The sequence below is a fragment of the Spermophilus citellus genome (genome assembly GCF_964194105.1).
Source record: "Spermophilus citellus genome assembly, chromosome: 15".
NCBI lineage: Eukaryota > Metazoa > Chordata > Mammalia > Rodentia > Sciuridae > Spermophilus > Spermophilus citellus.
The window spans coordinates 52,535,914-52,549,048 of record NC_138195.1 but is presented as its reverse complement, the minus strand read 5'-3'; the positions used below and the strand labels follow the sequence as shown (position 1 = coordinate 52,549,048).

Here is a 13,135-nt window from a genome sequence, read left to right as displayed (position 1 = left end):
ATGTGTACACTGGTATACCTGCTAAGGTCCAGCAATTTTCTTAGGCTGTTAGTACTGCATTTTTTTTTTTCTTTCTGCTCCTCAGACTGGATACCCCCAAGTGGCCTATCTTGAAGTTTGGTCACTCTTCTGGCTTCTCAAATCTTCTCTTGAACCCTTCTATTGAATTTCTCGTTTATTTTTATGCTTTTTAATTCTAGAATTTCAATTTCATTCTTTTTCTCATTTCCCTTTATTGAAATTTTCTATTTGGTTCTATTGGATTCTTTCAGTTCTTTGTTCATGGTTTCCTTAGCTCTTTGAGCTTTGGGGGTTTTCTTTTGTTTTTCTCCAGTGGATTTAAAGTCTTTGGTAAGTACATCTGAGCTTTCTTGTTTCTATTAGTAAGTCTTTCATGTGTGAGCCATACTTTTTTGTGTGCCTAATATTTTTGCTGAAAACTGAACATTTTGAACAGTATAATATGGTCACTTAGAAAACCAAATCTCCTTTTTACCAGCTTGTTATTACTATACGTTGTAGTTTATTCAGGAACTTTCTTGAGCTAATGCTTTAAAGTTGTACTCTTTGTCCAAGGGTGATCTCAGTCTTTGGCTAGCTTAGTAGCCAGTCACCAGATTTCCCTAAACATCTGGAACAAAAAAAGTCCCCCCAGTCTTTGTGGGTGTTTTCCATGCGTGAGCCATACCTGTCACTCAGGCAGCTTCTAACTCTGCCTTAGCTTTCTCTTCCTGCTTGTGAGCCACAGGTGGGAGCTCAGGACTTTCTCAAGTCTTTCTCATGCACCCAGGACTGGACATGTGTGTGATCCTCTAAATTCCCAGGACATGTGCAAGCTCTTCAAACATGTCATTTCCTAAAGTACCTCACTCCCTAGCCTTTCCTCTCTAAAGTTTCTAATTTGTCTCCTCTTTGCCCAACTATTATACCTCTCCCTAGGCATCAGTGGCTAAAAGATTGCCTTTTAAATGACCCTCCCGTCTCCAGTTGCCACCTTCACCCTGGGAAAGTTCCAAATTAGGCCAAACAAAAGAAAGTTATTTGAGTTAGTCTTTTAGGGCATAACCTGACATAATTATTCCTGAGGATAATATCTATTCTCTTCCCTCCAGTGTTACAAAGATTTACAGGGAATGAGGAATATTGCTTTTGATGCTACTGTCAAGCTGGGGAGTGGGGAATGGTACCACGGTAAGTTAATATAACAAAATTCATACTGAATTCACCTTTTTCTTCCCTAAGCATTCACTTGGTTGCTGTGAACTCTGTTTCCAGATTTCCAATAAAGTTGACTCAGAGTTTTTGCCAGCTTATTTGTTTTGTGAGTAGACTTTGGGATTTCCCTATCTCACCATTGTTGTTGAGCACACTAAATTTTAGAAAGCTCTGCTCCAGTTTACTGCTCATTTTATAAAGGCCCAAAGACAGATGTGACTTCTCCAGGGTCACAAGGCAAATCAGTGTCTGAGCCAACATCAGAATAGGGATGCTCGACTTGCAGCTCAGAGTGTTTTCTGATTCAGGATATAGGCTCTAACTACAAAAGGAAACGGGCTCAGTGTGAATACCAGTGTTGGACCAAGGAGCAGCTTTCCTAGGAGCAGGAGCTGTGGATTATGGTCTCCATCAGAGCTGGGAGACTTGAATGACTGACTCCTTTACTGAGAAGAGATTTGCATGGGGTCTGATGGGGGACAGAGTAATGATGTACCTGTCTCTTATTGGGAACACAGGCACAGAGAGCTTTCAGGTTTGATAGGTAAAAATAAGAAAAGTGCCCCACTTGCCCTACAGATACGAAAACTCACTAAGAGCTGAATTCACCTTGTGCTTCATCTTTCTGTTGTTGTTTGATGATGCTGGGGACTGAACCCAGGGCCGGGAAAGCCCTGAGCTACATCCTCAATCTCTTTAGTTTTGCTGTGAAACGGGGTCTTCCGAAGTTGCCCAGGTTGGCTCAAAATTTGCAATACTCCTGCCTCAGTCTCTCAAGTAGCTGGGATTACAGGCATGTGTCACCATGCCTAGCTCGTGCTTCATATTCTAGTTGCCCTTTCAGAAGTGAGATTACATGTGTAGCCTGGACTGGCCTTGACTACTGTCTCCAGAAAACAGCCACAGCCCAGGGCACCTGTCTTCAGAAAGAGGCCTGTAAGGCTGCATCTCTTCCCATCTCTTTTGTCCTGAGCATAACTGACAGTGTTGACCTAGATCTCCCAGTAACTCTGCAAGGAAGTAAGTATCTTTGCCCCTGGAGAGATTTCAATGAGATCACACAGTCCTTTAGCCCACAGGTACCTTGAATTGGGCCCATTTCCTCCTGGTCACAGTCTTAAAACTCAGTCCCTATAAATTAGCTTATGCTCACAAACTTCTATTTCAAGTTGAGCAAATTTTCACTGGCTAATAAGATAGGAATCCCTGAGCCACGAAGCAGGAAAAAAAACCAGGCTGGCCCCAGGAAGTCATTTCCAGAACATTCCAGAGCTTGCTAACTTTAATTTTAAAACAGTTTTTGGCTACAGACATTCAGGTTTAAGGCACATTCCAAACTACAAGGAGCCCTGTCACTGGCAGGGAACCAGCCTTGTTCTTGTGGTTGTACATGGATGATGGAACAAATGACTTTCTGGCCTTTTTATTTTTCTAAAAAGGAGTGAGTTTGGCAAAAACAAAGCCTATGACACATTCTCACCAGATGCAAACATTACCCTGACAGGTCCTCCCTTTTGTCCTTGGTGAGGGCAGGGTGCTCTCTACCCACCCCATCGCTCTCACCAGAAATGTGTGTGTAGTAAACAGACTCGTATGCATCTGTCTGGCAATGACAGTTAAAAAAAGAAAGAAAGAAAATATGCCTTCAAATAGACATACAAAATCACATGACTAAAATGAAGCTAGGAGTCTTCGTCACAAGCAGTGAGGAATGACTGCATGAATCAGGAAATAAAATATCTACCTTAAGAGCAAGAGGCGAAGGGACGGAGGCACCTTGAGAGAGCTCTAGCCCCACCCAGGCCCTTCAGCACGACATAATATGTGGAGTGGGAAGAGCAGGAAGGTCAGGGCCAAGGCTCTAGGGACAGACAGTGCACCTTTGGGCTATTCTGTGGATTTGTGACAAAAGGGTGCTCCTTTGGCCTTTTCCGGGCATCACCATTGCCTGCAGGGGGCAGAAGTGAGCCACGTCACTGCTCAGTGGTCACTCCTCAGTCGTTGCCACCACAGATCTTTAGCAGAATCTTCCGGTAGTCCCCTGAAGTGTCTCCCTGGTCACAGAAACAAAGGCATCCGTTAAGGGAGGCAAGGCACTTCCAGCCTCCTGGTTCCTGACTTTCTTTGGTTCTAAGCCCCCTTGAGGAGAAGCAGGGCCCTCCTGGGAAACGTCCCACCCTGCTGGTCCTACAGCAGGCAGCAAGTGCAGTCCTTAGTGCAGTTCAGCCTTCCCGGGTCCCCATTAAAAAAAAAAAAAAAAAAAAAAGCTGCATTCACCCCAGTTATCAAAGTCAACTGCAACAAAATTAAAATCAGCCTAAAACCACTATGCAGGGCTAACCAAGATTGTTCTTTTCCCAGTGCGCTGACCTAGCACCAAACTGAGGTTCTGCCATAATGCACCATGTCCTGCCCAGGGAGTGTGATCTCCATGACCACACAATGTCAGATGCTGCTACTACACAGGCCTCCCAGCTCCCAGGCTCTCTCCTCTGTCTGACTCCTCTGCACCTGCTCCAGGAGTGCCGGCCAGGCCCTGCTAATTTCTAATCATTTCCTGCCACTGTCTGCTCCTTGAGAGTAAGGCCCATGGCTTCTTCCGGATGCCAGTCTGCTGGCGCACAGGAGATGCTGTCAGGAATTGCTAGTTCCCGGCTTTCAGGAACTTTTCCACAGTCTTATCTTTACAGCATGGAAATGGAGATGAGTTTCTCTCAAGGAACAACATCAAATGCTAGTGAGTCCAATTCAGGACCTGGTCCTGGCGATTTCAATTTTAAAGTTCACATGAGTTTGGAATTTCACTGTCAGGTCACCCAGACAAGAATAAATGTTGTCAGCCTGGCTCTGGGGCACAGTGACACAACAGTTGCCATTGGGTGATCACTTCCACGCGCTGACTGACTGAGCAGGTGCACTGGAGCTGAGGATGCAGGGTCCAGACACACCTGGATCTCAGAAGCTTACAAGTTGTTCAGGGGCAACTGGATGAACCAGTGGAAGTTGAAGTCTGAGGTCCAGCCACAAGATTACACGTGTGGTCCAGTGCCCAAGTACCTGGCTGTTCCAGAGGGGGCAAGGTGAAAACAGGGGCACAGGTGAGTGGGATGCCAAGAGCCAGCCCAGTCAGCCCCAGGGCCTCGTACCGTGATGTCGTGGTAGAGCGACTTGCCATACATCCGCTTATACTCTGCTCTGATGTCCAGGAGGTCGATCTCGCTGCGAGACACCATGATGCGAATCAGGGTCCTGTCCTTCGTTCCTGCTCCCTAAAGAGAGTCCACCCAAAGCATGAACAACAGGCCTTCTACCCTCTCACTCCCCAACCCTCTGCCCCTCCCCCGCCCCTGGGTGCTCCAGGCTGAGGTCTCTTTCTCCATGACTTCTATGCTTAGCCCCTGGTCCCAGGCACAGGTAGGGCTAATGCAGGGATGACCTGGGCCTTTTGCACATGGGAGTTACATACCCTCATGGCCCTGTTGAGCCTTTCAGCAAAGAAAGCTGGAGTATTCTTGAGACATTTCACTAGAAGAAAAAACACAGCATAACCAGATCGGCAGAACACTCAGCCCGAGAAAGGCACAGACTACCCAGGTGTCCTCCTTGGAGGCTCCAGAGATCAAACCTGTCACTGCCTCCATCTTCCTCTCCTCCAGGCCCAATTACACCCCATGATCCTGACTCCAGCTCTTTGGAATAGGAACACAGAGTCTGGCACCAACCCAGCCTCTCTCCTTGTAACTCCCCAGATAAAAGGGGTGAGAACATGAAGTACGGTGGTGCACGCGGGTAATCCCAGCCACTCAGGAGGCTGAGGCAGAAGAATCTCAAGTCCAAGGCCAGCCACAGCAATTTAGTGAGACTCTTGTCTCAACATAAAAAATAAAAAAGGCTGGGGATAGCTCAGTGGAGCCCCCTGGGTTCAACCCAAGTACTGTTAAAAAAAAAAAAGAGGAATGAGAACCAGTGGCCCCTGAGCAATGCAGGGAGCTGTGTAGGGAGGGGAGGGAGAGGCGCATCAGAGCCCTATGAACCTCACAAAGAAAGATGGCTGAGCAGAATTAGTGTCCTTCTAGAATTTTCAAGCAAGAGACACACATGGGGACATGTAAGGAAATGAGGACTTGTTGTCTGTTCCACTCAGAAAGCTCCAAGGAAAGCACAGTGGGCTGGTGGCGGGGGAGGGATGGGGAAGGCAAACTGCTTTTCCCAGTGAGTATAAAGAGTTGTGAGAGCCAAAGGGGGAGGACCCAACTCTGCATGATAGGCGGGGCCTGCTTCAGAGGCCACAAGCCCTGCAAGAAGCAGCCACCATCCTGGGAGCCCCGCCAGCTTCCTCTGGCATAGGCCTGTTTTGCTATTGCAAGTAAAATCTTTCCACGTGTTTCCATCACAAACATCTGACAACTGCCTGCAGGGATGTATTTTTAGAGGAAACTTGGCAGGATATGAGTCACCTTCCTCCGGGACAGCAGCTGGATGCTCTCCCACTAATGCCCACACTGCAGCTCCCTGTCCAGAGTGGCTCTGGAAATATAAACAAGACACCCCTGACCGGGCTAGCGGGGCTCACTCTGCCATGATCCGGGAAGCGGGACTTCCCACTGTGTGGATCTGGATTTAGCAACCCTGGACACTTGGTTCTTGCACTCCACCACCCTTCAGCAGGAGGACGGTGAGCACCCTGACCACTGCTGTGCGTGCCAGCCCCTGCCTGGGAAGAGGGGCAGGTCTGAGACACCTACCCACGGCCAGCATGCCCTGCTCCAGGTCCCCGGACATCTCCCGGCAGATGCTCTTCTCAATGTCTCGACCTGTCATCCTCTGGTACTCGTTGAAAACTAACAGGAAGACAGAAAGGACATGTCATGGACTGAGCTGTTTTCCCCCAAATTCAGAAGGTGAAATCTTAACCCCAGTACCTCAGAACAGAACTGTATTTGAAGATAGGATCTTTAAAGAGGTACCTCTATGAAAACAAGGCTGTTCAGTGGCCCTAAGCCAACCTGACCAGTGTATCTATAAGAAGAGGAGTTCATGACAAAGGAAGATGAGAGAAGTGCATGCACAGAGAGTCCTCAACTTATGATGATTTAACTTACAATATTTTTGTGCTTACAAAGGTCCCCATACAACAGTTCAGTATTCGCTGAATTATAGGAGACATCCGGGCTCTGTGTCAGATGACTTTGCCCCACTGTAGGCTAACATGAGCATCCTGAGCATACCTAAGACAGGCTAGGCTAAGTGTGACTTTCAGTAAGTTAAGTAGTAAATAATGCTTCTTTTTTTTTTTTTTTTTTTTTTTGAGACATGGACTTTCAATATTGTCCAGGCTGGTCTCAAATTCCTGTGCTCAACTAATCCTCCTGCCTCAGCCTCCTGAGTCCCAGGGACTGCAGGTGCATGCCACTACACCAGGATTTAAATGCTTTTTGACTTACAACATTTTCAACTTACAATGAGCTTAATAGGACATAAGCCCATCGTAAGTAAGTCAAAGAGCACCTGAACAGAAGAGAGGCCACGTGAGGCCACAGTGACAAGGAGGCTGACTACAGCCAAGAAGAGAAGCCCTAGAAGGGGCCCTGCGGCAGCTTCGTCTTTGAACTTCTAGCCTCCGGAACTACAAGAAAATAAATTCCTGTCATTTGAGTCACCCAGTCTATAGTCTTTGTCAGAGCAAACTAAGGACGCGCAAGAGGAGGCCTCTGGCCCTCAGGAGCTGCCTCTCCTGCTCTGCTCCAGGCGCCCTGGGCAGCCCCACTGACTGTGCCTGCCAGCTCTCAAGGCAGCCACAGTGTCCCACGTCATGGGCACTGCCCAGTATTCCTTGTTCATGGAGTCCTCCTACCAGGACAGTCCTCGCTAATCTGCTTACCCAATCACAACCAACCCACCCTGGCACACCCAGGGTCCCCTCCCACCAACTCTTCTGCACCCCCAGCCCAAGCATTCCTCCTCAGTCATTCCCCGTCAGTTCCATCTGCTCAGCCTAACAGTGAGCTGAGGCCCGGCCAGCAAGGCCAGCATCGCCCCATGCTCTCCCCACAGCCCTGCTCCCCAGGACCAGCAGAGCCGGGGCGGGATGGAGGCCTGGAGCCAGGCTCTGCACTGCATGCTGCTCTCTCTCACCCAGCCTGCTCCCCAGTATCAGCTCCAAACTGGTGCCATCTACCGAGCAAAGCTGTGACTTCGGCAATTCAGATTTTCTTAAGGTGCTGCTATTTCCCCCCAAGCCACGTTTGTGGAATCCTGGGTTTGCTGAAGCTACTCTGGTATGATATCTCGCTATTAAAATGAAACCGAAGGGGAAAGTACCTTAACTCCTACTCCACGCAGCAGTGAGGAAGCTTAGAAGTGTGTCCCAAGGCCAGAGGCCTGGGTTCAAATCCAAGCGTGGCCAGACTCACTTGCCCAACAGCCTGTTCCCTCCTCTTGAAGCCAAGAGGGCACATGCTCCTGGCGCCTGCGTTCTAAACTCAGTGTGTGCTGGGCCTTCACCTCCCGCCAGCCCTGCATCTCTGGCCAGTGCCCTTCCATACTGCCCACACTCAGGGTTCCCAGTCCCTTCTCAGTCCTTCCAACACAGCTGGCCTCCAAGACTGTCCTTTTCCGTGAGTCCTCCCCCAGGGCCCTGACCTCAAACCACCATTCTCTCTCTGTCCCCTTCCAAGGGGACATCTTACAGTCCAGAGGCCAAAGCACTTTTGACCACCTGCAGCCAGCTACCAAACTCCCACTTCCGGCCCACAGTTCTCCTGAGCACCAGGCTCATAAGCGGGCGTCCTGGCTTCTCTGCCCCAACGCTCCTAGTGTCCTTCCCTCCTGATGAGGCCTGTTCTATCCAGAGCTTCCCAATCTCTGTGGAAGGCCACACCATTCTTCCACTTGCTTAGCCAAAACCAAACTCTATCATCCTCAGCTCCTCTCCTTCTCCAACCTGCGTGTCCCCCAGTCATCAGCAAGGAGGGCCGGAACCTGACCTCCTTTCACCCCATCCCTCCTCCAGGCCACCCTCATTTCTCCCTGGGGTCACTGCAACAGGTTCCTCTGCTCTGCCACAAACCCTGCACTCTCAACACAAGCTAGGTCTAGGTCCCCCAGGAAACCTGGGCAAGTCTGGCCCGGCACACCCCAAGGGTAAGGAGTACACTCAATTCTCCAATGAACTTGCGAGTTGCCTCCTCAGGACCCTCCAGGGCCTCCAGGCCACTAGGATAAACACCTAACCCCATGCACCGTCAGCCAGGCCTCCTCCAACCTCATTCATTCCAACTGCTCTGGTCACACAGCCCGTTTCCCTGAGTCTTAGCCACTGCACGGGGCCTTTGCGCCTGTGTCTTTTTTAGGATTTCAGTAAAATGGCACTCTGTCTGAACAGACTGGCCCCACAGCCTCCCCCTGGGTTCTGTTCCATTACTCCCTAGCCCCATGTCCGGCTTTATTATGTTCTCTACAGGATTTATCGCCTGACACAGGCTCTGCTCAGTACTTACTTACAGTATGTATCCTGAATAAGGCGAAGCCCATGAGAACTGAGACTCTGCTGGCCTCTGTTCCTTCCAGGCCCCGCACCCACTCTACCACCCAAGAGGAACACAGCCAGAGTTCCAACTGGATGTGTTGACCAAGTAAACAAAGTTGCCCAGAGTCATTGCTATAACTGTGTCTTATGCCACCCTGGAAAACCCCGATGAGGAGCCCCAGAGGGCACTCCCAACTCCAATCCATACTCCAGCACAGCCAACCAGAGCCCATTTCCTCATGTCTCCCTTCGCTTCCTGCAGAACCGGTGCTTTGACTCAGCAAACACTCAAGAGCATCTTTTAACTCACCACCAGGGGGCGCTTTTAAGAAAGCAAAGGCCCCAGGCAGGGATGAGCCACCCAGTGGTCCTGCATGCTTGGTTTCCCACAATGCCCTCATCTAACTGGTCCCAGGGAGGCCCAGGACTGCCTTACCTGCCACCAGGTGGGCCCGGCTCCGGGAACATAAAATTGCATTGAACTTGGACTCGTCTGTTCCCAGGCGGTTCTCCCCGGCCGCATACAGCTCCTGGAGAGAAAGGTACATGTTCAACGCAGGGCTTACTTCATACCCCTGGCTCAGGTCACCTAGAAAACAGGGCAGTGTCTGGCCCTGTGACCCCACAGGAGAAGAAAATGGGGCAGTTGGAGCAAAGGTTTGCTGATCCTCTGCTGTGCTCCACCCCTTGGGGTGGCACAGAGAATGCTGGTGCTGGGAGACACTCAGATCAGGCAACCAAGGCCAACTGGAGGCCAACGTTGGACAAGGAGCATCCTTTTTTTTTTTTTTTTTTTTAGAGAGAGAGAGAGAGAGAGAGAGAGAGAGAGAGAGATTCTTATTTATTTATTTATTTTTTAGTACTCGGCAGACACAACATCTTTGTTTTTATGTGGTGCTGAGGATTGAACCCGGGCCGCATGCATGCCAGGCGAGCGTGCTACCGCTTGAGCCACATCCCCAGCCCCCAAAGAGCATCCTTAACTGGCCCAAGGGAGCAGCAATGCAGAGAAGAAATGGAAGGAATGGAAGAAGAGGGCTGGGCTAAAGGCAGGCCTCTCCAAGTCCGTTTCTCATCTCTAAAATGCCAAGGGTGAGTTTGATTTGAGGTTGCAAAGTCAAGAGCCCCAGAGGGCCAGCTGGGTAACAACTGATGAAAGTAGGTCAGCTTTAAAGCCCAGAGTAGGGCCCCATGGCTAGCCATCCCGAGGGACAGTGCTTCTCAGCAGCAGCTGAGTCCTGTGACAGAGAGACACGGTCTGAGGCTGCCAGATCCATTCTTCAGAAGCCTGAAATCCAGATTTCTAAAGGTAATTTCCTAGCCTTGAAAATCAATTTCCGTATCTATAAGAAGGAATGCGTGTGAGCTGGGGTTGTGGCTCAGGGGTAGAGCCCTTGCCTAACACATGTGAGGCCCTGGGGTCAATCCTCAGCACCACATAAAAACAAATAAAATAAAGTATTAAAAAAAAAAAAAGAAGAAGGAACATGTGAGACAATCAATATTACAACAGCAGATAGATGGCAATCATGAGTAAGGGATTTCATAATTTGTTCTTCCTCTGTTTATTATGTATACCATTATGTTTGCAAAGAGGAAGAATTTGCTTTCACCTGTTAATAAACTTTTGAAGGTCTGAGTCCTAAATACTCGACAATTTGCAACCCTGCTCCAGATGGCCTCTAAGGTGCCTGCAAGTCCCAAGCAGCAGCTCTTAGACCTGTGGGCACTGATACCCAAGGGAATGAGCAGGTCAAGGTGAGGCTGAAGGAGGTCAGGCATGGAGGAGAAAGAGCATGATACCTCTGCCTTCAACAGAGGTCTGCTGGGAGGTATGGCCGCTCCCTCCCACCAGGATGGGGCTCTCTGCAGCTAGCACACCAGGGTCTGAATGCAATAGTGGGACACACCGACTTTTCCAGAGAAGCATGGACACCTGAGCTTCCTTCCCCTTTTGCTTTGCAAATCACAAGAGGAACAAGGATGGAATTCTAAGGAAGCACAACTGGGTTGACAGCTGGTTTCTAGACTTGAAGCCTCAAAAGCTTAACAGGCAAGTGCTAATTCTTTCCCTTTGCAAACATATTGGTGCACACACCTCAACACCGGAAAGGTCCCAAGCCATGTGAAATCCCACATCCATAACTCATCGATCAATCATTGCATCATTTATTTTCTTGCATGTTCCCCCCTTATACATGGGGAAACTAAGGCCCAGAAGACTAGTGGTTTCTCAAGGTCACATAGTTAATAAAGGGCAGAGCACGGCTGAAACCTGAAGCATCTGCAGCCCTCTCTGTATCCATTGCTCTTTTCTTCCCAGAGCATCTCTTTGTGAAGGAAGAAAGTGGGGGACACCCCTGGTTTAGGAAGCCTGGCCTGGTCATCACGCTCACCTGCACATCTCTCTGGACGAGGGACATGTCCACACTGGTGCTTTCATCCCGGTTTCCCTGAAAGGAAGCAGGTGGTATGGTGAGGCCCACCCCGTCAAGGCACGGAGCTCCTCACTGCTCCCCTTCCCTCACTGCTCCAACCCCACTGCTCTGATTGTCTGTCGTGGGGAAGGTACCTGAGAGAGAGAGATGAGGAGCCGCTGGAAGTGCCCCGACGTGTCACTTCGGATGGCCTCCTCCAGGGTCTTTTTGAATTCTGAAAGGGAGACACAAGGAAATCAACTCTCAGCTGCAGCTGCCCACTGCAGGGTCGATCAACAGTGGACAATGGGACAGGACAGAGGCCCAGATGGCCCTTCAAGAAATGCAACCCTGTGACCCCCAGGCTGCCCTGGCCTCTGACAGGCATGGCTCTAACCACAGCCCTCCCTTAGTCACCTGCTCTATGTGTGAAGTACAGGCAGGGTTGGGCCTGGGTCAAAGCCCAGTGTGCTAGGAGTGGCAGGAAATGGGGTGATAAAGAGGCCAGGAAGGAATAAGAGGCCCTGGGAGAGGGTGTGGCCCATACCTGGCATGCAGAGCCACCTGCAGAGGGCAGAGGCCCTGGGCCAGGCTCACCTGTTTTGTAGGCTCTGCTCAGTTCCTGGATGTGCTCATTGCTGCGGGAAGCGAGGATCTCAATCAGGCAGGCTTCGTCAGTGCCAGCCCCCTACAGTGGCACAGAACACAGCAGACCACACAGTTACCCTCACCAGCACCCTCAAAAGACAGCAGGTGCCACACTGTTAATAGCAGCCCCAGAGACATACCTGTGGCACTGCTCCTGGGCCTGGGAGCCAGTCCCTTCACCCCACTTCCTCAGGCCCAGGTAAGCACTAGATAACAATGTCAATAGAGATGAATACAGACCACATAAAGGGTCACCACCACTGACAAGAAATAATCAGAGAGGTACAGTGACTGTCCAGGGCTACACAGTACTTAGTAAGGGTGAGATGTGGACCAAGGTCTATTTTATTCCAAGGTCAGCCTATGAGTGAGATGACAAATAACTGAGAAAATGGGCTAAAAGTAAAAGAGATCAGAGTGGGTGTGTGGGAGTCCCAAGTAGAATGTAGAGTGTCTGGGGACATCTTAGAATAGGCTGCAATGAGGATTAAAAAAAAATGAATATACCAGGGACAGTAGAAAGGCAGAAGACAGAGTCAGCAGCCTTGCTTTTATGTCACTTTGAATCTTGGCCATGTGGTTCACCAGCTATGCAACCTTGATGAGTTACTTAACTTCTCTGTACCTCAGGTGGCTGGGTTAATGTAAGTAGAGCATTTAGACAGTGCTGCTCAGGCAGGATGGCCTCCTCCAGGGTCTTTGTGACCCTGAATTGTAAAAACAAAGTAGCTTATGTGAGCTACTTTTACCATTACTGATACCCCCTTGCAATTATCAGATTACTTGGAGTTTACGATGGGCTTCTGTGTTCGTCACTTACCCAGTGCCCACTGCACATCCTGACAGCATCTACTGTCCCTACTTCCTTTATGTTCAAGGATACACAGCTGGGCAGCAACAGCTGCAGCCACGCCTGTGTTGCTCCCAGCACCCCATCACCACCACCTTATCAAGCTGCTGAAGGCGGGTGCGGGGCAGAAGCCTAGGGACCATTGCCCTCCCCAGTCACCTCCTGCGTCCTCCCTGAACCAACACAAGGCAGTGTGTGTTCCAACAGAATCCTCTCCCCCTTCCAGGCACCACACTGAATCTCTACTTCTCCTGGGGGAGGCATTAGACCCCAGTGAGCAGTTCCTTCCGGGATGCATGCTCCACCCACAAGGAACCCCCTTCTGAGGGGTTGTCCCTTCTCAGCCCCAGGACACACACGGGTGCAGGACTGTATGGATGGATGGAACCTGCCCCTCAGCCGGAACCATCTAGACCTGCGGGGGACAGTGACCCCAAGCCAAGTCCATCAGAATCTACCCCGTTAGGAATCTGGACA

The 13,135-nt window shown here is 50.0% G+C and overlaps 1 protein-coding gene across 4 annotated transcripts in view; it reads right to left on the bottom strand.

The window, feature by feature from the left end:
* Positions 1-2,465: 2,465 nt before the first annotated feature.
* The window catches only part of ANXA11 (annexin A11), a 45,577-nt gene continuing 34,907 nt past the window's right edge, over positions 2,466-13,135 (bottom strand). For all 4 annotated transcript variants that reach the window (XM_081268850.1, XM_081268853.1, XM_081268851.1 and 1 more), the window contains 8 exons: positions 11,758-11,848; positions 11,316-11,395; positions 11,140-11,196; positions 9,180-9,273; positions 5,961-6,056; positions 4,682-4,740; positions 4,362-4,484; positions 2,466-3,269 (listed from right to left, as the gene is read on the bottom strand). In XM_081268850.1, the coding sequence (XP_081124976.1) occupies positions 3,210-3,269; positions 4,362-4,484; positions 4,682-4,740; positions 5,961-6,056; positions 9,180-9,273; positions 11,140-11,196; positions 11,316-11,395; positions 11,758-11,848 (660 nt within the window). In that variant the 3' untranslated portion in view covers positions 2,466-3,209. The remainder of the gene's footprint in view (positions 3,270-4,361; positions 4,485-4,681; positions 4,741-5,960; positions 6,057-9,179; positions 9,274-11,139; positions 11,197-11,315; positions 11,396-11,757; positions 11,849-13,135) is intronic.